The 27197-nt window shown below is 42.7% G+C and overlaps 2 protein-coding genes across 6 annotated transcripts in view; both read left to right on the top strand.

The window, feature by feature from the left end:
- Positions 1–201: 201 nt before the first annotated feature.
- On the top strand, positions 202–1839 carry LOC132893737 (mitoregulin-like). Its single transcript, XM_060932855.1, has 2 exons — positions 202–480; positions 1564–1839. The coding sequence occupies exon 1, from the start codon at positions 277–279 to the stop codon at positions 445–447; it is 171 nt and encodes a 56-aa protein (XP_060788838.1). The 5' UTR covers positions 202–276; the 3' UTR covers positions 448–480; positions 1564–1839.
- A 2929-nt stretch (positions 1840–4768) lies between these two features.
- nphp1 (nephronophthisis 1) overlaps positions 4769–27197 on the top strand; it is a 60767-nt gene continuing 38338 nt past the window's right edge. For all 5 annotated transcript variants that reach the window (XR_009655608.1, XM_060933248.1, XM_060933246.1 and 2 more), the window contains exons 1-8: positions 4769–4985; positions 7637–7701; positions 9451–9511; positions 9990–10102; positions 10610–10829; positions 10910–11011; positions 12387–12499; positions 12743–12785. Coding sequence is in view for 4 of the 5 variants with exons in the window: in XM_060933248.1 (XP_060789231.1) it covers positions 4920–4985; positions 7637–7701; positions 9451–9511; positions 9990–10102; positions 10610–10829; positions 10910–11011; positions 12387–12499; positions 12743–12785 (783 nt within the window). In the remaining variant the exon portion in view is untranslated. The remainder of the gene's footprint in view (positions 4986–7636; positions 7702–9450; positions 9512–9989; positions 10103–10609; positions 10830–10909; positions 11012–12386; positions 12500–12742; positions 12786–27197) is intronic.

Raw genomic sequence — 27197 nt, 5'->3', positions numbered from 1 at the left:
CTTGTTGATGTTAGCTGAACTGTTTTATGTAAAAAACTATTTGCATGTGAAGTGAAATCCCTTTAAATTTCAGGATTAATTTGTATAATCTATAATAATTAAAGTATTAATACACGCGTTTAGATGTTTATAATGGAACTGATGCAACTCTCACTTTTGTGTAGCAGCCCTGTGTAGTGCGCACTATGTAGTGAGTGTGTGTGAGTTTGGGACAGAGCCGGTGTCCCTGCGGCTGAAGGAGAGGAGGGGGTGGAGCCTGTGGGAGTGAGAGCGGACATGGCTGAGGTTTCAGACAGAGCGCTGCAGGCCGCCATCTTGATCTCCTTCGCTACAGGGTTCTTGGCGGGCTGGCATGCGAACCGCGCGCGCAGGAAGTTCCTGGACTGGAGGAAGAAGCGGCTGCAGGACAAACTGACGGAGACTCAGAAGAAACTGGACCTGGCCTGATCGGGACCGGAACCGGCTCAGAGACGCGCAGGGGTCAGTGAGTCAGCGCTCTGAATCGGCGCTTTGAGTTTGTTTGAGTTTGGATTTGAGTCGACTCTCTGAGTTTGTTTTGAGCCGACTCTCTGAGTTTGTTTTGAGCCGACTCTCTGAGTTTGAGTCGACTCTGAGTTTGAGCCGACTCTCTGAGTTTGGGTTTGAGCCGACTCTCTGATCCGAATCTTTGAGTGTTGACTCGTGTGTTTGACTCTCAGCTGTCTGAATGAATTATTATTGTGTTTTATCAAACGAAATGTAAATTTATTTTGGTTATAAAAAGGAAGAGTATTTTATGTAACACGTCATAATAACAATAATCACATTTCAAAATATCACAAAAATGTCAACGAGCAGTTTAGCAACTGGAAGATTTGACTCGTTTGACTCCAAGCCAAAAGATTAGATTCCTTGAAAAGAGTCAGTTTACCCAAACCTAGTTTTTAGACATGGGGTGGTACCGGGTGGGCCAGAAGCACACTAACTCAATAATAATTAACTTTATTTACTTCCTAGTCCTGGGTATGACTTCAAAGTGCAGGTCTGGGAGGACTTGAGTGCTGGGGAAAGTGGAGTTACCCTTTAATCACCATTGTTCCCAGGTCTGTTCTGACCCGGAGTGGTAGCACCTGCCTGGGTTCCAGTTATGGGTTAAATAGTACATCACCAATAAGGCGCTGGCAGCAGGGCGCTTTTCGGTGCAGTGATGAACCCAGCAGGGTCAATGGCACACCACCAGATGGCATGTGGAAGAGCCATTCAAATGGCCAACGGGTGGCATCACTCGGCGAGTCAGTTGTCGCTGCGGGGCGACTTCCATACCCGTCAGGTCTGTGGCACTTTTGTGCACCACTTGGAATTGGGTCTGGAAGTCCAGAGAGACATGATGGGGCCACAACATCGTTTGTCTTACCTTAATATCAGTACCTTAATGTCAATCAATAAAATGAAGGCATAAATCAGTGTACTGTGTGCAGTGCAGAAATTTAAAAGTCGTAATTTGTAGTTTTATGATCTTTAGTTGACCGGTATGTAATCTGGCTCTGTTTGATTCTCTAACTTGCTGTTGTTCACCTGTATCAGGTCTCCTGAAGTCAGTGGCTCTTCTCTTCCTCCTCTCTGACCTGGTTCTGCAAACCTGCCCTCCTGATGTTCAGACGTTCTGCTCTGTTTGTCCTTCCATGGTGATGAGAAACACAAAAACAACTCCACAAGTGACACTACAGACTTTTTACAAACACTTTACAGTGATTTTTATTTTGGATAAGTGTTTTTGTTTTACTCTGAAATTTTTTGTAAGAAGATTGTTGTAAGCTTTATACGGTAAATGGAATAAATAAAATATTTTTCTGAATGATAGTTGTGTTCACTCCAGAGTTGTACTTCAGTTTTAAACTCCCAATCTTCTGATTAGTGTGGAACTTTAGCTGGATCAGTCTTCTCCATGTTTGTTTTATTTAGTAAGTATTTTGATTATACAGTCAGTAAGGACTCGGTGACGCTTTACTGAGTTTCTCATTTATAAAACATTTTCATTTTAAATCTAAATATGATTCTACAATAAAGCTGGAGCTGCGCATCTTTTGAGATTTTTTTTTTTTACTGTTAATTTCACAAAACTTTGATGTATGAAATACATAATTATTTCATTTTATAATTGTTTTAAAACCTCCATTTACATTGCATCTGTTATGTTCTAACAAATATTTTATTCTAATAAAACAAATCACAAGTATCAACAACACTGTAAACTACAGAGCAACACAAAGGAATAAAAATAAAATCTATCAACAAGTAAATAAAACCTAAAATCCATAGTGGAAAAAAAAACCCTAAATGCAAGATTTAAGATTTTAAAGAAAAGACGCATTTTGAACACAGACTCCATGTTAAATAGAAATAACGTGACAAAAAAAGCATTTAGTTTAAACTTTGTGTAATTAAACTCTTTCAGAATGAAGAAGCCCAAATATTATTTTTTATAAACGGGGAGAATTAATTGTGGAATATTTAGAGTGGTGCTTGAAAGTTTGTGAACCCTTTAGAATTTTCTATATTTCTGCATAAATATGACGTAAAACATGATCAGATTTTCACACAAGTCCTAAAAGTAGATAAAAAGAACCCAGTTAAACAAATGAGACAAAAATATTATACTTGGTCATTTATTTATTGAGGAAAATGATCCAATATTACATATCTGTGAGTGGCAAAAGTATGTGAACCTCTAGGATTAGCAGTTAATTTGAAGGTGAAATTAGAGTCAGGTGTTTTCAATCAATGGGATGACAATCAGGTGTGAGTGGGCACCGTTTTATTTAAAGAACAGGGATCTATCAAAGTCTGATCTTCACAACACATGTTTGTGGAAGTGTATCATGGCACGGACAAAGGAGATTTCTGAGGACCTCAGAAAAAGCGTTGTTGACACTCATCAGGCTGGAAAAGGTTACAAAACCATCTCTAAAGAGTTTGGACTCCACCAATCCACAGTCAGACAGATTGTGTACAAATGGAGGAAATTCCCTGCTGCAGACAGGGAGAGGCTCCAGAGAGTAGTAAAGGCAGCACAGAAGATCATCGGCTGCCCTCTCCCCTCCCTGATGGACATTTACACCTCCCGCTGCCTTAGCAGAGCTAAGAACATTATCAAGGACAGCTCCCACCCTGGCTTTGATCTGTTTGACCTGTTGCCCTCAGGGAGGCGCTACAGGTGCATCAGGACAAAAACAAATAGATTCAAAAACAGCTTCTTTCCAAAAGCCATAACCACCCTGAACTTGAATATGCTCTGACTTTATAGTCTAAACCCCTCTGCAATACGTCATAATGTGCAATATTTTATTTTATAATGTGACTCTCTCTGTGCAATACTTTTATAATGTGCAATACCTCACTCCATAATGTGAAACACAACACATACGCCTCAGGACTGTGCACCTTACACCCTCACCTTTTTTTCCCCCCTTTTCCTCTCTTTTTTTTCTCTACACACTGTTTGCACTGTTATTGGAGTTGCTTTTAATCTCATTGTACATGGGTATAGTGACAGTAAAGGTATTCTATTCTAAATTCAAGACCATTGTTACCCTCCCCAGGAGTGGTTGACCAATAAAGATCACTCCAAGAGCAAGGCGTGTAATAGTCGGCGACGGCACAAAGGACCCCAGGGTAACGTCTAAGCAACTGAAGGCCTCTCTCACATTGGCTAATGTTCATAAGTCCACCATCAGGACAATAATGAACAACAATGGTGTGCATGGCAGGATTGCAAGGAGAAAGCCACTGCTCTCCAAAAAGAACATTGCTGCTTGTCTGCAGTTTGCTAAAGATCATGTGGACAAGCCAGAAGGCTATTGGAAAAATGTTTTGTGGATGGATGAGACCAAAATAGAACTTTTTAGTTTAAATGAGAAGCGTTATGTTTGGAGAAAAGAAAACACTGCATTCCAGCATAAGAACCTTATCCCATCTGTGAAACATGGTGGTGGTAGCATCATGGTTTGGGCCTGTTTTGCTGCATCTGGGCCAGGATGGCTTGCCATCATTGATGGAACAATGAATTCTGAATTATACCAGCAAATTCTAAAGGAAAATGTCAGGACATCTGTCCATGAACTGAATCTCAAGAGAAGGTGGGTCATGCAGTAAGACAACGACCCTAAGCACACAAGTCGTTCTACCAAAGAATGGTTAAAGAAGAATAAAGTTAATGTTTTGGAATGGCCAAGTCAAAGTCCTGACCTTAATCCAATGGAAATGTTGTGGAAGGACCTGAAGCGAGCAGTTCATGTGAGGAAACCCACCAACATCCCAGAGTTGAAGCTGTTCTGTACGGAGGAACGGGCTAAAATTCCTCCAAGCCGGTGTGCAGGACTGATCAACAGTTACCGCAAACGTTTAGTTGCAGTTATTGCTGCACAAGGGGGTCACACCAGATACTGAAAGCAAAGGTTCACATACTTTTGCCACTCACAGATATGTAATATTGGATCATTTTCCTCAATAAATAAATGAGCAAGTATAATATTTTTGTCTCATTTGTTTAACTGGGTTCTCTTTATCTACTTTTAGGACTTGTGTGAAAATCTGATGATGTTTTAGGTCATATTTATGCAGAAATATAGAAAATTCTAAGGGGTTCACAAACTTTCAAGCACGTTTGTTTGCACTTTTTAAACCGACAGAATTAAACGCGACATCAGAGACTTTAGCGGCATCTAGTGGACTGAAAAGGCGGTTCATCCTGGCGCGCGTTGATGACGTCACCTCACAGTCGCCTGTCAAGTATCTTAGCAACCGTGTAGAGCGTCGCGCTGGCCGTTTACACTCGGATTAATTGATTTAAAATAATAAAGAATAGTGATTTTATAATTGAATGGATTATTAATGGACAAGATTAAATTTAACACTTAAAATTTTATTATTATTTTAGTAAAATGGCGCCGAAAAAGAAAGGAGGCCTTCAGACTGTACAGAAGGAAACTGATGAGCTGCAGAGGAAGGTGTGTTTACACAACACTCACTTATTGAGTAGATTAATACAAACTAAACACATTAAACTACAGAGATAACAAAATAAAACGAAAAAACCCTTCTTCAGTAAGAGAGTTGTGGACAGAGGGTGGGCTGTGAGGAGGAGAGATGGAGAGATGGAGCAAACTACACTGATGGTTTTACAAAATAAAGATTCCAAGTGTTTTAATGCTGTTTACTGGAAAGCTCATCTAAAACGAAAACTATTTGTTCTTGGGTTCCACGCAGAACCCTTTAGACAGGAAACTCCAGGTGAATACAGTAATAATAATAATCTTCCAGTCAGGTTGTGTGTTGGACTGGACTGGACTGGGATGTGCATTTGTTTAGACAAATGAGGCTTCTAACTAAATCTGTATCAATCTGCAGACTTAATACGAACAAAATAAACTAATCTTTGGATGTTAGTATTAAAATGTTTATTGTCGACCAAAAATGGCTTAAAAATAATAAAATGAAATGTTTCAGCATTAAAAAATACTATAAACCGTAACCAGTGAGCCATAATAAATGAAACAAAGTCAGTATTCGGTGTGAGACGACACCATATCCATCTCAGGTCCAGTGAGTGCAGTTTTATGCAGAAATGATCTGTAGGTTTTCCTGAGCATCTTCCAGAACCAGCCACAGTTCTTCTGGACACTTTGACTGTCACACTCACTTCTTCATTTTACACCAAAACTTTTGCACCAGCAGCCTTCATTATGTTTTCTTTTTTCATCTCAAAAGTGCTCTCTTATGGAATACGCTGCTCAGATACAAACTGTTTTTTTTCTCATCTCATCTCATCTCATTATCTCTAGCCGCTTTATCCTTCTACAGGGTCGCAGGCAAGCTGGAGCCTATCCCAGCTGACTACGGGTGAAAGGCGGGGTTCACCCTGGACAAGTCGCCAGGTCATCACAGGGTTGCACAATAGACACAGACAACCATTCACACTCACATTCACACCTACGCTCAATTTAGAGTCACCAGTTAACCTAACCTGCATGTCTTTGGACTGTGGGGGAAACCGGAGCACCCGGAGGAAACCCACGCGGACACGGGGAGAACATGCAAACTCCGCACAGAAAGGCCCTCGCCGGCCCCGGGGCTCGAACCCAGGACCTTCTTGCTGTGAGGCGACAGCGCTAACCACTACACCACCGTGCCGCCCGAATTTAGAAGTCATCAAATAGAAATTTACAAGACTAAGACTTTTGCACAATACTGTACAGTGTATTATTTATTTATGGATTAGAAAATACCACGCACTCGTATAAAAATGCATGACACGGCTTTGTTAAATACTTGATTCTGATTGGTCCTTTACAGCATTCTACAGTCTGTTATTTCTGGATATGGATCATATCATTACTGAGAGCAATAAAATAATTTTAAAATCAGTATTTTGTGTCAAATTATTGATTTCTTTACTAAGTTGTTGTGTAAAGTCCAGCAAGAAAGTCGTTATCATGGAATAAACCCATTAAAGTGCATATCACGGGTAAATTCAGGAGCAAGATCAATGCAATTCTCCTATTTTATATTAAACTTTGGTCAAATATCTGTAACATTCTGCATTCTCTGCAATTTTTTTACCTTGCGCAATGTCAGAAAAATTCAGTTGAAATCAAGCCATTTGAGGCGAATTGGTCTGTCTCTGAAAAAACTTGGCGTTTGGATTTCCCGGGAAACATTGATTTTCGTGACGTCGCGTGCGGGACGCCTCCTTCTGAATCCTACATCAGCGCTGGTTTGTTTATGAGAAAACGACCTGGTGGTTTTCTGCAAATTTCTTCAACGTTATCGTGTAATTATTAAAATGGTTAACAGATGTATCGTAGGAGGGTGTAGCAACACCAATCTTTATGGGATTAGTACTCATCGTTTCCCAAAAGACCGGACAATGAGAGAGAAATGGGAGCGCTTGGTCTACACAGGCTGTGCACTGAAACCATGCAAAGCTCGCGCAGCCTGCTGGCGCTTCCGCAGGTGACGTCACGAATCTGGCTCCAGACTCCCTTGGGATTTTTCCAGACGCGTTTTGTTATTTTATTTTTTTCTGCTGTAGACAGATGGCTTTGTGAAAAATTACCCTTCTGGATGAGTGTGTAAAGGGATATTCTTTCATATAAAAAACCCTGAAATTGGTCCAGAATATGCACTTTAACGTGATTCAGGGCGTCTCTGCTTCATGTCCTGTCAGGGTTTATTGCGTAATAATCACCAGCTCACTGTACATCATCCCTCCGTGCACTCATCTGATTGGACGAGTGGCGCTCTAACAGCCCTGATATTAACTCCCAGTAAAGTGGGTGGAGCTAACAGACATCTTTAAAGGTACTACAGGTTTCATGAGTGGATAAAAAGGTAAACAGTAAAATAAAAATTTTTCTGTTGCAAATATTTTAATATATCTACAGTTTACAGAAGACGTGTTATAGACGCAGTTTATCAAAAAAGTCTGAAAAATGGCTGACGAAAGTGTGATTTTTTCCCCTCAGTGTCTAAATCAGTTCCTGCAGAAGGGACACAGACAGTGTGAGTGTGTTTAACTGTGCTGGGTGATAATTATACAAGACTGGGGATGGTGTGTGTGTGTGTGCGTGTGTGTGTGTGTGTGTGTGTCTCACTGCAGGTGGACTCTTTGGTGCAGGACTTTAACACATTGAGTGTCTCAGACGGAACACAGACGTCTCAGAGGTACAGTGACGCTCAGTGCAGCTGATTTTACATCAGAATGAAGATCTTTAAACAATTTAATTTATTATTAACTTTAATATACAACTCCGATTCCAAAAAAGTTGGGACAAAGTACAAATCGTAAATAAAAATGGAATGCAATAATTTACAAATCTCAAAAACTGATATTATTCACAATAGAACATAGACAACATATCAAATGTCGAAAGTGAGACATTTTGAAATTTCATGCCAAATATTGGCTCATTTGAAATTTCATGACAGCAACACATCTCAAAAAAGTTGGGACAGGGGCAATAAGAGGCTGGAAAAGTTAAAGGTACAAAAAAGGAACAGCTGGAGGACCAAACTGCAACTCATTAGGTCAATTGGCAATAGGTCATTAACATGACTGGGTATAAAAAGAGCATCTTGGAGTGGCAGCGGCTCTCAGAAGTAAAGATGGGAAGAGGATCACCAATCCCCCTAATTCTGCGCCGACAAATAGTGGAGCAATATCAGAAAGGAGTTCGACAGTGTAAAATTGCAAAGAGTTTGAACATATCATCATCTACAGTGCATAATATCATCAAAAGATTCAGAGAATCTGGAAGAATCTCTGTGCGTAAGGGTCAAGGCCGGAAAACCATACCGGGTGCCCGTGATCTTCGGGCCCTTAGACGGCACTGCATCACATACAGGCATGCTTCTGTATTGGAAATCACAAAATGGGCTCAGGAATATTTCCAGAGAACATTATCTGTGAACACAATTCACCGTGCCATCCGCCGTTGCCAGCTAAAACGCTATAGTTCAAAGAAGCCGCCGTATCTAAACATGATCCAGAAGCGCAGATGTCTTCTCTGGGCCAAGGCTCATTTAAAATGGACTGTGGCAAAGTGGAAAACTGTTCTGTGGTCAGACGAATCAAAATTTGAAGTTCTTTATGGAAATCAGGGACGCCGTGTCATTCGGACTAAAGAGGAGAAGGACGACCCGAGTTGTTATCGGCGCTCAGTTCAGAAGCCTGCATCTCTGATGGTATGGGGTTGCATTAGTGTGTGTGGCATGGGCAGCTTACACATCTGGAAAGACACCGTCAATGCTGAAAGGTATATCCAGGTTCTAGAGCAACATATGCTCCCATCCAGACGACGTCTCTTTCAGGGAAGACCTTGCATTTTCCAACATGACAATGCCAAACCACATACTGCATCAATTACAGCATCATGGCTGCGTAGAAGAAGGGTCCGGGTACTGAACTGGCCAGCCTGCAGTCCAGATCTTTCACCCATAGAAAACATTTGGCGCATCATAAAACGGAAGATACGACAAAAAAGACCTAAGACAGTTGAGCAACTAGAATCCTACATTAGACAAGAATGGGTTAACATTCCTATCCCTAAACTTGAGCAACTTGTCTCCTCAGTCCCCAGACGTTTACAGACTGTTGTAAAGAGAAAAGGGGATGTCTCACAGTGGGAAACATGGCCTTGTCCCAACTTTTTTGAGATGTGTTGTTGTCATGAAATTCAAAATCACCTAATTTTTCTCTTTAAATGATACATTTTCTCAGTTTAAACATTTGATATGTCATCTATGTTCTATTCTGAATAAAATATGGAATTTTGAAACTTCCACATCATTGCATTCCGTTTTTATTTACAATTTGTACTTTGTCCCAACTTTTTTGGAATCGGGGTTGTAATTAACAACTTTCTATTCATTCATTTTCCACATCTGGATGATGATCTGTTTTGTTTTTTACAGGTGTTTAGATCTACAGAGAGCAGTGACAGACACGCTAACAACGCTCCAGAGATTAACCAAAGTGACGTTTCATCAAATATATTACAGAAGCCATGCCTCCTTCACTCACATTGACACACAGAGGCCACGCCTCCTCCACTGAGACTGACACACAGAGACCACACCTCCTTCACTGATACTGACACACAAAGGCCATGCCTCCTTCACTCACACCGACACACAGAGGCCACGCCTCCTTCACTGAGTCTGATATACAGTACAGACACCACACTTCCTTCACTGAGACAGACACGCATAGGCCACGCCTCCTTCACTGATACTGACACACAAAAGCCACACCTCCTTCACTCACACCAACACACAGAGACCACGCCTCCTTCACTGAGTCTGATATACAGACACCATGCCTTCTTCACTGAGACTGACATGCAGAGGCCACGCCTCCTTCTTGTGCTGTAAATGACGGCAGAGTTTATTGAATTTTATTTGACGACATTGTTTATCCTCTCTCTCTCTCTCTCTCTCTCTCTCTCTCTCAGGCAGATGAACGGGCTCCTGTAGGAGATTATGATCAGAGGAAGAGGCAGGAGGAGGAGCGACTGAGGACTTTACAGGAGAAACTCAGAGCTCTGAAAATAAAACCTCAGGACAAGTACACACTCTGTACACACACACTCCATACACACACACTCCGTACACACACTCTGTACACACACACTCCATACACACACACTCCGTACACACACTCTGTACACACACTCTGTACACACACACGCTCCGTACACACACGCTCCGTACACACATACTCCGTACACACATACTCCGTACACACATACTCCGTACACACACTCCGTACACACATACTCCGTACACACATACTCCGTACACACACTCTGTACAAACATACTCCATACACACACTCCGTACACACACACTCCGTACACACACACTCCGTACACACATACTCCGTACACACACTCCGTACACACATACTCCGTACACACACACTCCGTACACACACACTCCATACACACACACTCCATACACACACTCCGTACACACACACTCCGTACACACACACTCCGTACACACACTCCTCACACTTGTCCTGACTTCTACTTCCAAACTGATTCATCTTTTTAAATCCTGATGTGTGTAGCTCGGCTGAAGAAGAGGAGGTCAGTGAGGAGGAAGAGGGTGAAGAGGAAGAGGAAGATGATGCACATGATGATGATGATGAGGAGGAGGAGGAGGATGAGGATGATGATGAGGATGATGGAGATGCAGACAGGAAGACGTTCACTGCTCAGATGAACAATGTGCGCTATGTGGCTCTCGGCTCTTTCACAGGACAAGAGGAGGGAGACCTTACAGTCCAGGTAAGAACACACACGCGCCCACACACACACACACACACACACACACACACACACACACACACTGTTTTGTCTCTTTACAGAAAGGAGCTGTTGTTAAAATCCTGCAGAAGAGTGATGACGGATGGTGGCTCGCTCAGGACAGAGACGGGAACAAAGGCCTGGTCCCCAAAAACTACCTTCAGGTCTGTTTATTAAACCCCTATTCAGACGGGATGAGTTTTCCGTGTGGAGGTGTGTGATGTCTCTGGGATTTTAGTCCAAATCTGACATGTGGTTAAAGATTGCATGATGTCCTTTGGGAAAAGAGGTTTTGTTCTTTTCTCCAGGAAGTGCTCACTCTTTTCTCTCTTCTCTAAAACCACAAGTTTAAAGCACAGAACAATAAAATATTGATGAGGTGAAAAAGGACATGTCAGAAGAGATGCTTCCGGGGGTTTAGAGGGAAGTTATTGAGTTCCTAGCACAGATGCACACACACACACACACACACACACTCTGAATATACTACTTAACGCACTCCTGACTACACTACAGAACACAGTACTGAACACACGACTGACTACACTACTTACTACACTACACTGCTGACCACACTCCACTACTGACTACACTACTGACTGCAACTACAACTACATTACTGACCACAATACTAAACACACTTCTGAATACACTACTGACCACACTGGTAACCATACTGCTGACCACACTACTGACTACACTACACTACTAAATGCACTACTGACTGCACTACTAAACACACTCCTGAATACACTACTGACTACACTGCACTACTGACTGTTATCCTGACCACACTACTGACTACAATACTAAACACACTTCTGACCCTACTGCTGACCACACTGCTGACTAAACTACTGACCACAGGACTGACTACACTACAGAATGCACTGCTGACCACACTACTGAATGCACTAATGAATGCACTGCTGACTACAGTACTGACTACACTGCACTACTGACTGCAATCCTGACTACACTACTGAATGCACGACTGAATGCACTAATGAATACAGTACTGACTACAATCCGGACTACACTACTAAACACACTGCTGACCAAATTACACAATTAAGTGCACTACTGAATGCACTACTGACTACACTACACGGCTGACTGCACAAATGAATGCACGACTGACCACACTGCTGACCATAGTACTGACTACAGTACACTACTGAATGCACTAATGAATACAGTACTGACTACACTGCACTACTGGCTGCACTGCTAACTACACTACTAAACACACTCCTGAATACACTACTGAATGCACTACTGACCACACTGCTGACTACACTACACTACTGAATGCACTACTGATCACACTGCTGACTTCATTGCTGACTACATTACTGAACACACTGCTGACAACAGTACCCTACTGACTGCACTACTCACTCCACAACTAAACACACTACTGAATGCACTACTGAACATGCACGTCTGGAAAACTAATCCTGAATAAATAGCACTAAATTCTCTGGAACTTTACAATATCACTGTGACAATATTTATGGGATTTTTTATTAATTCCAGAAAATATCTCCACAAGAGCGAGTGGAAGAAACCGATGATGATGATGATGATGAAGATGAAGAAAGTAATGAAGTACTGAAGGATGAAAATGACCCTGCTGATGGGAAAGCGAGGTGAGATACTGTCTGTGTCCACAAGAGAGCGACTTTCACATCCACATTAACTTCACTGGTTAAAAAAATCATGCTTTTTTCATTTGATTTGAACTTTATACATCTAAAGCTTTATATCTCTGTAAATATATTACATTCATCAAGAGAAAACACTCAGTACGGTCAGGAGGTGTTGAACTGTGAGCTGTGTCTTACACACTGGGGAAATGATGTCATTGTTTACAGTTTGTTTTTCACACACAGCATGTCGTCCAACTGGGATACAGTGAGAAAGGCTGTTAGTGAGGTACAGTACACTACTACAGCTCACTACTACAGCTCACTACTACAGCTCACTACTACAGCACACTGCTACAGCTCACTACTACAGCACACTACTACAGCACACTACTACAGCTCACTACTACAGCTCACTACTACAGCTCACTACTACAGCACACTGCTACAGCTCACTACTACAGCACACTACTACAGCTCACTACTACAGCTCACTACTACAATACACTGCTACAACTCACTACTACAGCTCACTACTACAGCACACTACTACAGCACACTACTACAGCACACTACTACAATACAATGCTACAACTCACTACTACAGCTCACTACTACAATACACTACTACAACTCACTACTCCAGTACACTACTACAGCACACTACTACAGCACACTACTCCAGTACACTGCTACAGCACACTACTACAGTACACTACTCCAGTACACTACTACAGTACACTACTACAGCACACTACTACAGCACACTACTACAGTACACTACTACAGTACACTACTACAGTACACTACTACAGCACACTACTCCAGTACACTGCTACAGCACACTACTACAGTACACTACTCCAGTACACTACTAAAGTACACTACTCTAGTACACTACTCCAGTACACTACTACAGCAGACTACCCCAGCACACTACTCCAGCACACTACTACAGTACACTACTCCAGTACACTAATACAGTACACTACTCCAGTACACTATTACAGCACACTACTCCAATACACTACTACAGTACACTACTCCGGTACACTACTACAGTACACCACTCTAGTACACTACTACAGTACACTACTACAGTACACTACTCCAGTACACTACTACCGTACACTACTCCAGTACACTATTACAGCACACTACTCCAATACACTGCTCCAGTACACTACTACAGCACACTACTACAGCGCACTACTCCAATACACTACTACAGTACACTACTCCAGTACACTACTACAGCACACTACTACAGCACACTACTCCAATACACTACTCCAGTACACTACTACAATACACTACTCCAGTACACTACTACAGCACACTACTACAGTACACTATTCCAGTACACTACTCCAGTACACTACTCCAGCACACTACTCCAGTACACTACTCCGGTACACTACTCCAGTACACTACTCCAGTACACTACTACAGTACACTACTACAGCACACTACTACAGTACACTACTACAGTACACTACTACAGTACACTACTACAGCACACTACTACAGCACACTACTACAGTACACTACTACAGCACACTACTACAGCACACAACTACAGCACACTACTACAGTACACTACTCCAATACACTACTACAGCACACTACTACATCACACTACTACAGTACACTACTACAGCACACTACTCCAGCACACTACTACAGCACACTACTACAGCACACTACTACAGCACACTACTCCAGTACACTACTATAGTACACTACTACAGCACACTACTCCAGCACACTACTACAGCACACTACTCTAGTACACTACTACAGCACACTACTACAGCACACTACTCCAATACACTACTCCAGTACACTACTACAGCACACTACTACAGTACACTATTCCAGTACACTACTCCAGTACACTAATCCAGCACACTACTCCAGTACACTACTCCGGTACACTACTCCAGTACACTACTACAGCACACTACTACAGCACACTACTACAGCACACTACTACAGCACACTACTACAGTACACTACTACAGTACACTACTACAGTACACTACTACAGCACACTACTCCAGTACACTGCTACAGCACACTACTACAGTACACTACTCCAGTACACTACTAAAGTACACTACTCTAGTACACTACTCCAGTACACTACTACAGCAGACTACCCCAGCACACTACTCCAGCACACTACTACAGTACACTACTCCAGTACACTAATACAGTACACTACTCCAGTACACTATTACAGCACACTACTCCAATACACTACTACAGTACACTACTCCGGTACACTACTACAGTACACCACTCTAGTACACTACTACAGTACACTACTACAGTACACTACTCCAGTACACTACTACCGTACACTACTCCAGTACACTATTACAGCACACTACTCCAATACACTGCTCCAGTACACTACTACAGCACACTACTACAGCGCACTACTCCAATACACTACTACAGTACACTACTCCAGTACACTACTACAGCACACTACTACAGCACACTACTCCAATACACTACTCCAGTACACTACTACAATACACTACTCCAGTACACTACTACAGCACACTACTACAGTACACTATTCCAGTACACTACTCCAGTACACTACTCCAGCACACTACTCCAGTACACTACTCCGGTACACTACTCCAGTACACTACTCCAGTACACTACTACAGTACACTACTACAGCACACTACTACAGTACACTACTACAGTACACTACTACAGTACACTACTACAGCACACTACTACAGCACACTACTACAGTACACTACTACAGCACACTACTACAGCACACAACTACAGCACACTACTACAGTACACTACTCCAATACACTACTACAGCACACTACTACATCACACTACTACAGTACACTACTACAGCACACTACTCCAGCACACTACTACAGCACACTACTACAGCACACTACTACAGCACACTACTCCAGTACACTACTATAGTACACTACTACAGCACACTACTCCAGCACACTACTACAGCACACTACTCTAGTACACTACTACAGCACACTACTACAGCACACTACTCCAATACACTACTCCAGTACACTACTACAGCACACTACTACAGTACACTATTCCAGTACACTACTCCAGTACACTAATCCAGCACACTACTCCAGTACACTACTCCGGTACACTACTCCAGTACACTACTACAGCACACTACTACAGCACACTACTACAGTACACTACTCCAATACACTACTACAGCACACTACTACATCACACTACTACAGTACACTACTACAGCACACTACTCCAGCACACTACTACAGCACACTACTACAGCACACTACTACAGCACACTACTCCAGTACACTACTATAGTACACTACTACAGCACACTACTCCAGCACACTACTACAGCACACTACTCTAGTACACTACTACAGTACACTACTACAGCACAGTACTCTAGTACACTACTACAGTACACTACTCCAGTACAATACTACAGCACACTACTCCAGTACACTACTCCAGTACACTACTACAGTACACTACTACAGCACACTACTCCAGTACACTACTATAGTACACTACTACAGCACACTACTACAGTACACTACTACAGTACACTACTCTAGTACACTACTACAGTACACTACTCCAGTACAATACTACAGCACACTACTCCAGTACACTACTCCAGTACACTACTACTGTACACTACTACAGCACACTACTACAGCACACTACTACAGTACACTACTCTAGTACACTACTACAGTACACTAATCCAGTACACTACTACAGCACACTACTCCAGTACACTACTACAGTACACTACTACAGTACACTACTCCAGTACACTACTACAGTACACTACTGTAGTACACTCCTACAGTACACTACTACAGCACACTACTCCAGTACACTACTCCAGCACACTACTACAGTACACTACTCCAGCACACTACTACAGTACACTACTACAGCACACTACTACAGCACACTACTCTAATACACTACTACAGTACACTAATCCAGTACACTACTACAGCACACTACTCCAGTACACTACTACAGTACACTACTCCAGTACACTACTACAGCACACTACTCCAGTACACTGCTACAGCACACTACTACAGTACACTACTGTAGTACACTCCTACAATACACTACTACAGCACACTACTCCAGTACACTACTCCAGCACACTACTACAGTACACTACTCCAGCACACTACTACAGTACACTACTACAGTACACTATTACAGCACACTACTACAGCACACTACTCTAATACACTACTCCAGTACACTACTACAGTACACTACTCCAGTACACTACTATAGTACACTACTACAGCACACTACTACAGTACACTACTCCAGCACACTACTACAGCACACTACTACAGTACACTACTACAGCACACTACTACAGTACACTACTACAGCACACTACTACAGTACACTGCTCCAGCACACTACTACAGTACACTACTACAGCACAGTACTCCAGCACACTACTACAGTACACTACTACAGCACACTACTACAGCACACTACTCCAATACACTACTACAGCACATTATTCCAGTAGACTAGTCCAGTACACTACTCCAGTACACTACTCCAATACAGTACTCCAGTACACTACTCCAGCACACTACTACAGTACACTACTACAGCACACTACTACAGCACACTACTCCAGTACACTACTCTAGTACACTACTACAGCACACTACTACAGTACACTACTACAGCACACTACTACAGCAGACTACTCCAGTACACTACTCTAGTACACTACTACAGCACACTACTACAGCACACTACTACAGTACACTACTACAGCACATTATTCCAGTAGACTAGTCCAGTACACTACTCCAGTACACTACTCCAATACAGTACTCCAGTACACTACTCCAGCACACTACTACAGTACACTACTACAGCACACTACTCCAGTACACTACTCCAGCACACTACTACAGTACACTACTCCAGCACACTACTACAGTACACTACTACAGCACACTACTACAGTACACTACTACATCACACTACTACAGCACACTACTACAGTACACTACTACAGTACACTACTACATCACACTACTACAGCACACTACTACAGTACACTACTACAGCACACTACTACATCACACTACTACAGTACACTACTACAGCACACTACTCCAGCACACTACTACAGCACACTACTACAGCACACTACTCCAGTACACTACTATAGTACACTACTACAGTACACTACTACAGTACACTACTCTAGTACACTACTACAGTACACTAATCCAGTACACTACTACAGCACACTACTCCAGTACACTACTCCAGTACACTACTCCAGTACACTACTACAGCACACTACTCCAGTACACTGCTACAGCACACTACTACAGTACACTACTCCAGTACACTACTCCAGTACACTACTACAGTACACTACTCCAGTACACTATTACAGCACACTACTACAGCACACTACTCCAATACACTACCACAGTACACTACTCCAGTACACTACTACAGTACACTACTCCAGCACACTACTACAGTACACTACTCTAGTACACTACTATAGTACACTACTACAGCACACTACTCCAATAAACTACCACAGTACACTACTCCAGTACACTACTACAGCACACTACTACAGCACACTACTCCAGTACACTACTATAGTACACTACTACAGCACACTACTACAGTACACTACTCCAGCACACTACTACAGCACACTACTACAGCACACTACTCCAGTACACTATTACAGCACACTACTACAGCACACTACTCCAGCACACTACTACAGCACACTACTACAGTACACTACTACAGCACACTACTACAGCACACTACTACAGCACACTACTATAGTACACTACTACAGCACACTACTACAGTACACTACTCCAGCACACTACTACAGCACACTACTACAGCACACTGCTCCAACACACTATTACAGTACACTACTACAGCACAGTACTCCAGCACACTACTACAGTACACTGCTACAGCACACTACTACAGTACACTATTACAGCACACTACTACAGTACACTACTACAGCACATTATTCCAGTAGACTACTCCAGTACACTACTCCAGTACACTACTCCAATACAGTACTCCAGTACACTACTCCAGCACACTACTGCAGTACACTACTACAGCACACTACTACAGTACACTACTACAGCACACTACTACAGCACACTACTACAGCACACTACTCCAGTACACTACTCTAGTACACTACTACAGTACACTACTACAGTACACTACTCCAGTACACTACTACAGCACACTACTACAGCACACTACTCTAGTACACTACTACAGTACACTACTACAGCACACTACTACAGCACACTACTCCAGTACACTACTCTAGTACACTACTACAGTACACTACTACAGCACACTACTCCAGCACACTACTCCAGTACACTACTCTAGTACACTACTACAGTACACTACTACAGCACACTACTCCAGTACACTACTACAGCACACTACTCCAGTACACTACTCCAGTACACTACTACAGCACACTACTACAGCACACTACTACAGCACACTACTCTAGTACACTACTACAGTACACTACTACAGCACACTACTCCAGCACACTACTCCAGTACACTACTCCAGCACACTACTACAGTACACTACTACAGTACACTACTCCAGTACACTACTACAGCACACTACTACATCACACTACTACAGTACACTACTACAGCACACTACTCCAGCACACTACTCCAGCACACTACTCCAGCACACTACTACAGCACACTACTACAGCACACTACTATAGTACACTACTACAGCACACTACTACAGTACACTACTCCAGTACACTACTACAGTACACTACTCTAGTACACTACTACAGTACACTAATCCAGTACACTACTACAGCACACTACTACAGTACACTACTACAGTACACTACTACAGCACACTACTACAGCACACTACTACAGCACACTACTCTAGTACACTACTACAGTACACTACTCCAGTACACTACTACAGCACACTACTACAGCACACTACTACAGCACACTACTCCAGTACACTACTCTAGTACACTACTACAGTACACTACTACAGCACACTACTACAGCACACTACTCCAGTACACTACTCTAGTACACTACTACAGTACACTACTACAGCACACTACTCCAGCACACTACTCCAGTACACTACTCTAGTACACTACTACAGTACACTACTACAGTACACTACTACAGCACACTACTCCAGTACACTACTCTAGTACACTACTACAGCACACTACTCCAGTACACTACTACAGCACACTACTACAGCACACTACTACAGCACACTACTCCAGTACACTACTCTAGTACACTACTACAGTACACTACTACAGCACACTACTCCAGCACACTACTCCAGTACACTACTCCAGCACACTACTACAGTACACTACTACAGTACACTACTCCAGTACACTACTACAGCACACTACTACATCACACTACTACAGTACACTACTACAGCACACTACTCCAGCACACTACTCCAGCACACTACTCCAGCACACTACTACAGCACACTACTACAGCACACTACTATAGTACACTACTACAGCACACTACTACAGTACACTACTCCAGTACACTACTACAGTACACTACTCTAGTACACTACTACAGTACACTAATCCAGTACACTACTACAGCACACTACTCCAGTACACTACTACAGTACACTACTCCAGTACACTACTACAGCACACTACTCCAGTACACTGCTACAGCAAACTACTACAGTACACTACTCCAGTACACTACTACAGTACACTACTCTAGTACACTACTACCGTACACTACTCCAGTACACTACTACAGTACACTACTACAGCACATTACTCCAGTACACTACTCCAGCACACTACTACAGTACACTACTCCAGCACACTACTACAGTACACTACTCCAGTACACTACTACAGCACACTACTACAGCACACTACTCCAGTACACTACTATAGTACACTACTCTAGTACACTACTACAGTACACTACTCCAGTACACTACTACAGTACACTACTCCAGCACACTACTCCAGCACACTACTCCAATACACTACTCCAGCACACTACTACAGTACACTACTCTAGTACACTACTCCAGTACACTACTACAGTACACTACTACAGCACACTACTACAGCACACTACTCCAGTACACTACTCCAGCACACTACTACAGTACACTACTCTAGTACACTACTACAGTACACTACTCCAGTACACTACTCCAGTACACTACTACAGTACACTACTACAGCACACTGCTACAGCACACTACTACAGTACACTACTCCAGTACACTACTACAGTACACTACTCCAGTACACTACTACAGCACACTACTCCAGTACACTACTCTAGTACACTACTCCAGTACACTACTCTAGTACACTACTACAGTACACTACTCCAGTACACTACTACAGCACACTACTACAGTACACTACTACAGTACACTACTCCAGTACACTAAAACAGCACACTACTCCAATACACTACTACAGCACACTACTACAGTACACTACTACAGCACACTACTACAGTACACTACTACAGCACACTACTACATCACACTACTACAGTACACTACTACAGCACACTACTACAGCACACTACTACAGTACACTACTACAGCACACTACTACAGTACACTACTCCAGTACACTACTACAGTACACTACTCTAGTACACTACTACAGTACACTACTACAGCACACTACTCCAGTACACTACTACAGTACACTACTCTAGTACACTACTACAGTACACTACTCCAGTACACTACTCCAGTACACTACTACAGCACACTACTACAGCACACTACTACAGTACACTACTACAGTACACTATTCCAGTACACTACTACAGCACACTACTACAGCACACTACTCCAGCACACTACTACAGTACACTACTACACCACACTACTACAGCACACTACTATAGTACACTACTACAGCACACTACTACAGTACACTACTCCAGCACACTACTACAGCACACTACTCCAGTACACTACTCCAGTACACTACTACAGCACATTACTCCAGTACACGACTCCAGTACACTACTCCAGCACACTACTACAGTACACTACTATAGTACACTACTACAGCACACTTCTACAGTACACTACTCCAGTACACTACTACAGTACACTACTCTAGTACACTACTACAGTACACTAATCCAATACACTACTACAGCACACCACTCCAGTACACTACTACAGTACACTACTCCAGTACACTACTACAGTACACTACTCCAGTACATTACTACAGCACACTACTACAGCACACGACTCCAGCACACTACTACAGCACACTACTACAGCACACTACTACAGTACACTACTACAGCACACTACTACAGCACACTACTACAGCACACTACTACAGTACACTACTACATCACACTACTACAGTACACTACTACAGCACACTACTCCAGCACACTACTACAGCACACTACTACAGCACACTACTACAGCACACTACTCCAGTACACTACTATAGTACACTACTACAGCACACTACTCCAGCACACTACTACAGCACACTACTCTAGTACACTACTACAGTACACTACTACAGCACAGTACTCTAGTACACTACTACAGTACACTACTCCAGTACACTACTACAGCACAGTACTACAGCACACTACTCCAATACACTACTCCAGTACACTACTACAATACACTACTCCAGTACACTACTACAGCACACTACTACAGTACACTATTCCAGTACACTACTTCAGTACACTACTCCAGCACACTACTCCAGTACACTACTCCGGTACACTACTCCAGTACACTACTACAGCACACTACTACAGCACACTACTACAGTACACTACTCCAATACACTACTACAGCACACTACTACATCACACTACTACAGTACACTACTACAGCACACTACTCCAGCACACTACTACAGCACACTACTACAGCACACTACTCCAGTACACTACTATAGTACACTACTACAGCACACTACTCCAGCACACTACTACAGCACACTACTCTAGTACACTACTACAGTACACTACTACAGCACAGTATTCTAGTACACTACTACAGTACACTACTCCAGTACAATACTACAGCACACTACTCCAGTACACTACTCCAGTACACTACTACAGCACACTACTACAGCACACTACTCCAGTACACTACTATAGTACACTACTACAGCACACTACTACAGTACACTACTACAGTACACTACTCTAGTACACTACTACAGTCCACTACTCCAGTACAATACTACAGCACACTACTCCAGTACACTACTACAGTACACTACTACAGCACACTACTACAGCACACTACTACAGCACACTACTACAGTACACTACTCTAGTACACTACTACAGTACACTAATCCAGTACACTACTACAGCACACTACTCCAGTACACTACTCCAGTACACTACTACAGTACACTATTACAGCACACTACTACAGCACACTACTCCAGTACACTACTATAGTACACTACTACAGTACACTACTACAGTACACTACTCTAGTACACTACTACAGTACACTACTCCAGTACAATACTACAGCACACTACTCCAGTACACTACTACAGTACACTACTACAGCACACTACTACAGCACACTACTACAGCACACTACTCTAGTACACTACTACAGTACACTAATCCAGTACACTACTACAGCACACTACTCCAGTACACTACTACAGTACACTACTCCAGTACACTACGACAGCACACTACTCCAGTACACTGCTACAGCACACTACTACAGTACACTACTCCAGTACACTACTACAGTACACTACTGTAGTACACTCCTACAGTACACTACTACAGCACACTACTCCAGTACACTACTCCAGCACACTACTACAGTACACTACTCCAGCACACTACTACAGTACACTACTACAGCACACTACTACAGCACACTACTCTAATCCACTACTACAGTACACTAATCCAGTACACTACTACAGCACACTACTCCAGTACACTACTACAGTACACTACTCCAGCACACTACTACAGTACACTACTACAGCACAGTACTCCAGCACACTACTACAGTACACTGCTACAGCACACTACTACAGTACACTACTACAGCACACTACTACAGTACACTGCTCCAGCACACTACTACAGTACACTACTACAGCACAGTACTGCAGCACACTACTACAGTACACTACTACAGCACACTACTACAGCACACTACTCCAATACACTACTACAGCACATTATTCCAGTAGACTAGTCCAGTACACTACTCCAGTACACTACTCCAATACAGTACTCCAGTACACTACTCCAGCACACTACTACAGCACACTACTACAGCACACTACTACAGCACACTACTCCAGTACACTACTCTAGTACACTACTACAGCACACTACTACAGTACACTACTCCAGCACACTACTACAGTACACTACTACAGCACACTACTACAGCACACTACTCCAGTACACTACTCTAGTACACTACTACAGCACACTACTACAGCACACTACTACAGTACACTACTACAGCACATTATTCCAGTAGACTAGTCCAGTACACTACTCCAGTACACTACTCCAATACAGTACTCCAGTACACTACTCCAGCACACTACTACAGTACACTACTACAGCACACTACTACAGCACACTACTACAGCACACTACTCCAGCACACTACTACAGTACACTACTACAGCACACTACTACAGTACACTACTACATCACACTACTACAGCACACTACTACAGTACACTACTACAGCACACTACTACAGTACACTACTACAGCACACTACTACAGTGCACTACTACAGCACACTACTACAGTACACTACTACAGCACACTACTACAGTACACTACTACAGTACACTACTCTAGTACACTACTCTAGTACACTACTACAGCACACTACTACAGTACACTACTCCAGCACACTACTACAGTACACTACTACAGCACACTACTACAGTACACTACTACATCACACTACTACAGCACACTACTACAGTACACTACTACAGCACACTACTACAGTACACTACTACAGCACACTACTACAGTGCACTACTACAGCACACTACTACAGTACACTACTACAGCACACTACTACAGTACACTACTCCAGTACACTACTCTAGTACACTACTACAGTACACTACTACAGCACACTACTCCAGTACACTACTCTAGTACACTACTCCAGTACACTACTCCAGTACACTACTACAGCACACTACTACAGTACACTACTACAGCACACTACTACAGCACACTACTCCAGCACACTACTACAGCACACTACTCCAGTACACTACTACAGCACACTACTACAGCACACTACTCCAGCACACTACTACAGTACACTACTACACCACACTACTACAGCACACTACTATAGTACACTACTACAGCACACTACTACAGTACACTACTCCAGCACACTACTACAGCACACTACTCCAGTACACTACTCCAGTACACTACTACAGCACACTACTCCAGTACACTACTCCAGTACACTACTACAGCACACTACTACAGTACACTACTATAGTACACTACTACAGCACACTACTATAGTACACTACTCCAGTACACTACTACAGTACACTACTACAGTACACTAATCCAATACACTACTACAGCACACCACTCCAGTACACTACTACAGTACACTACTCCAGTACACTACTCCAGTACACTACTACAGTACACTACTCCAGTACACTACTACAGCACACTACTACAGCACACGACTCCAGCACACTACTACAGCACACTACTACAGCACACTACTACAGTATACTACTCCAGTACACTACTACAGTACACTACTCTAGTACACTACTACAGTACACTAATCCAGTACACTACTACAGCACACTACTCCAGTACACTACTCCAGTACACTACTCCAGTACACTACTACAGCACACTACTCCAGTACACTGCTACAGCACACTACTACAGTACACTACTCCAGTACACTACTCCAGTACACTACTACAGTACACTACTCCAGTACACTATTACAGCACACTACTACAGCACACTACTCCAATACACTACCACAGTACACTACTCCAGTACACTACTACAGTACACTACTCCAGCACACTACTACAGTACACTACTCTAGTACACTACTATAGTACACTACTACAGCACACTACTCCAATACACTACCACAGTACACTACTCCAGTACACTACTACAGCACACTACTCCAGTACACTACTATAGTACACTACTACAGCACACTACTACAGTACACTACTCCAGCACACTACTACAGCACACTACTCCAGCACACTACTCCAGTACACTATTACAGCACACTACTACAGCACACTACTCCAGCACACTACTACAGCACACTACTACAGTACACTACTACAGCACACTACTACAGCACACTACTATAGTACACTACTACAGCACACTACTACAGTACACTACTCCAGCACACTACTACAGCACACTGCTCCAACACACTACTACAGTACACTACTACAGCACAGTACTCCAGCACACTACTACAGTACACTGCTACAGCACACTACTCCAGTACACTACTCCAGCACACTACTACAGTACACTACTACAGCACATTATTCCAGTAGACTAGTCCAGTACACTACTCCAGTACACTACTCCAATACAGTACTCCAGTACACTACTCCAGCACACTACTGCAGTACACTACTACAGTACACTACTACAGTACACTACTCCAGTACGCTACTCCAGCACACTACTACAGTACACTACTACAGCACACTTCTACAGCACACTACTACAGCACACTACTACAGCACACTACTCCAGTACACTACTCTAGTACACTACTACAGTACACTACTCCAGTACGCTACTCCAGCACACTACTACAGTACACTACTACAGCACACTACTACAGCACACTACTACAGCACACTACTCCAGTACACTACTCTAGTACACTACTACAGTACACTACTACAGCACACTACTCCAGCACACTACTCCAGTACACTACTCCAGCACACTACTACAGTACACTATTCCAGTACACTACTTCAGTACACTACTCCAGCACACTACTCCAGTACACTACTCCGGTACACTACTCCAGTACACTACTACAGCACACTACTACAGCACACTACTACAGTACACTACTCCAATACACTACTACAGCACACTACTACATCACACTACTACAGTACACTACTACAGCACACTACTCCAGCACACTACTACAGCACACTACTACAGCACACTACTACAGCACACTACTCCAGTACACTACTATAGTACACTACTACAGCACACTACTCCAGCACACTACTACAGCACACTACTCTAGTACACTACTACAGTACACTACTACAGCACAGTACTCTAGTACACTACTACAGTACACTACTCCAGTACAATACTACAGCACACTACTCCAGTACACTACTCCAGTACACTACTACAGTACACTACTACAGCACACTACTACAGCACACTACTCCAGTACACTACTATAGTACACTACTACAGTACACTACTACAGTACACTACTCTAGTACACTACTACAGTA

Source organism: Neoarius graeffei, chromosome 11, assembly GCF_027579695.1.
Source record: "Neoarius graeffei isolate fNeoGra1 chromosome 11, fNeoGra1.pri, whole genome shotgun sequence".
In the NCBI taxonomy this organism is placed as follows: Eukaryota; Metazoa; Chordata; class Actinopteri; order Siluriformes; family Ariidae; genus Neoarius; species Neoarius graeffei.
This window is presented reverse-complemented; position numbering and strand designations above follow the sequence as displayed.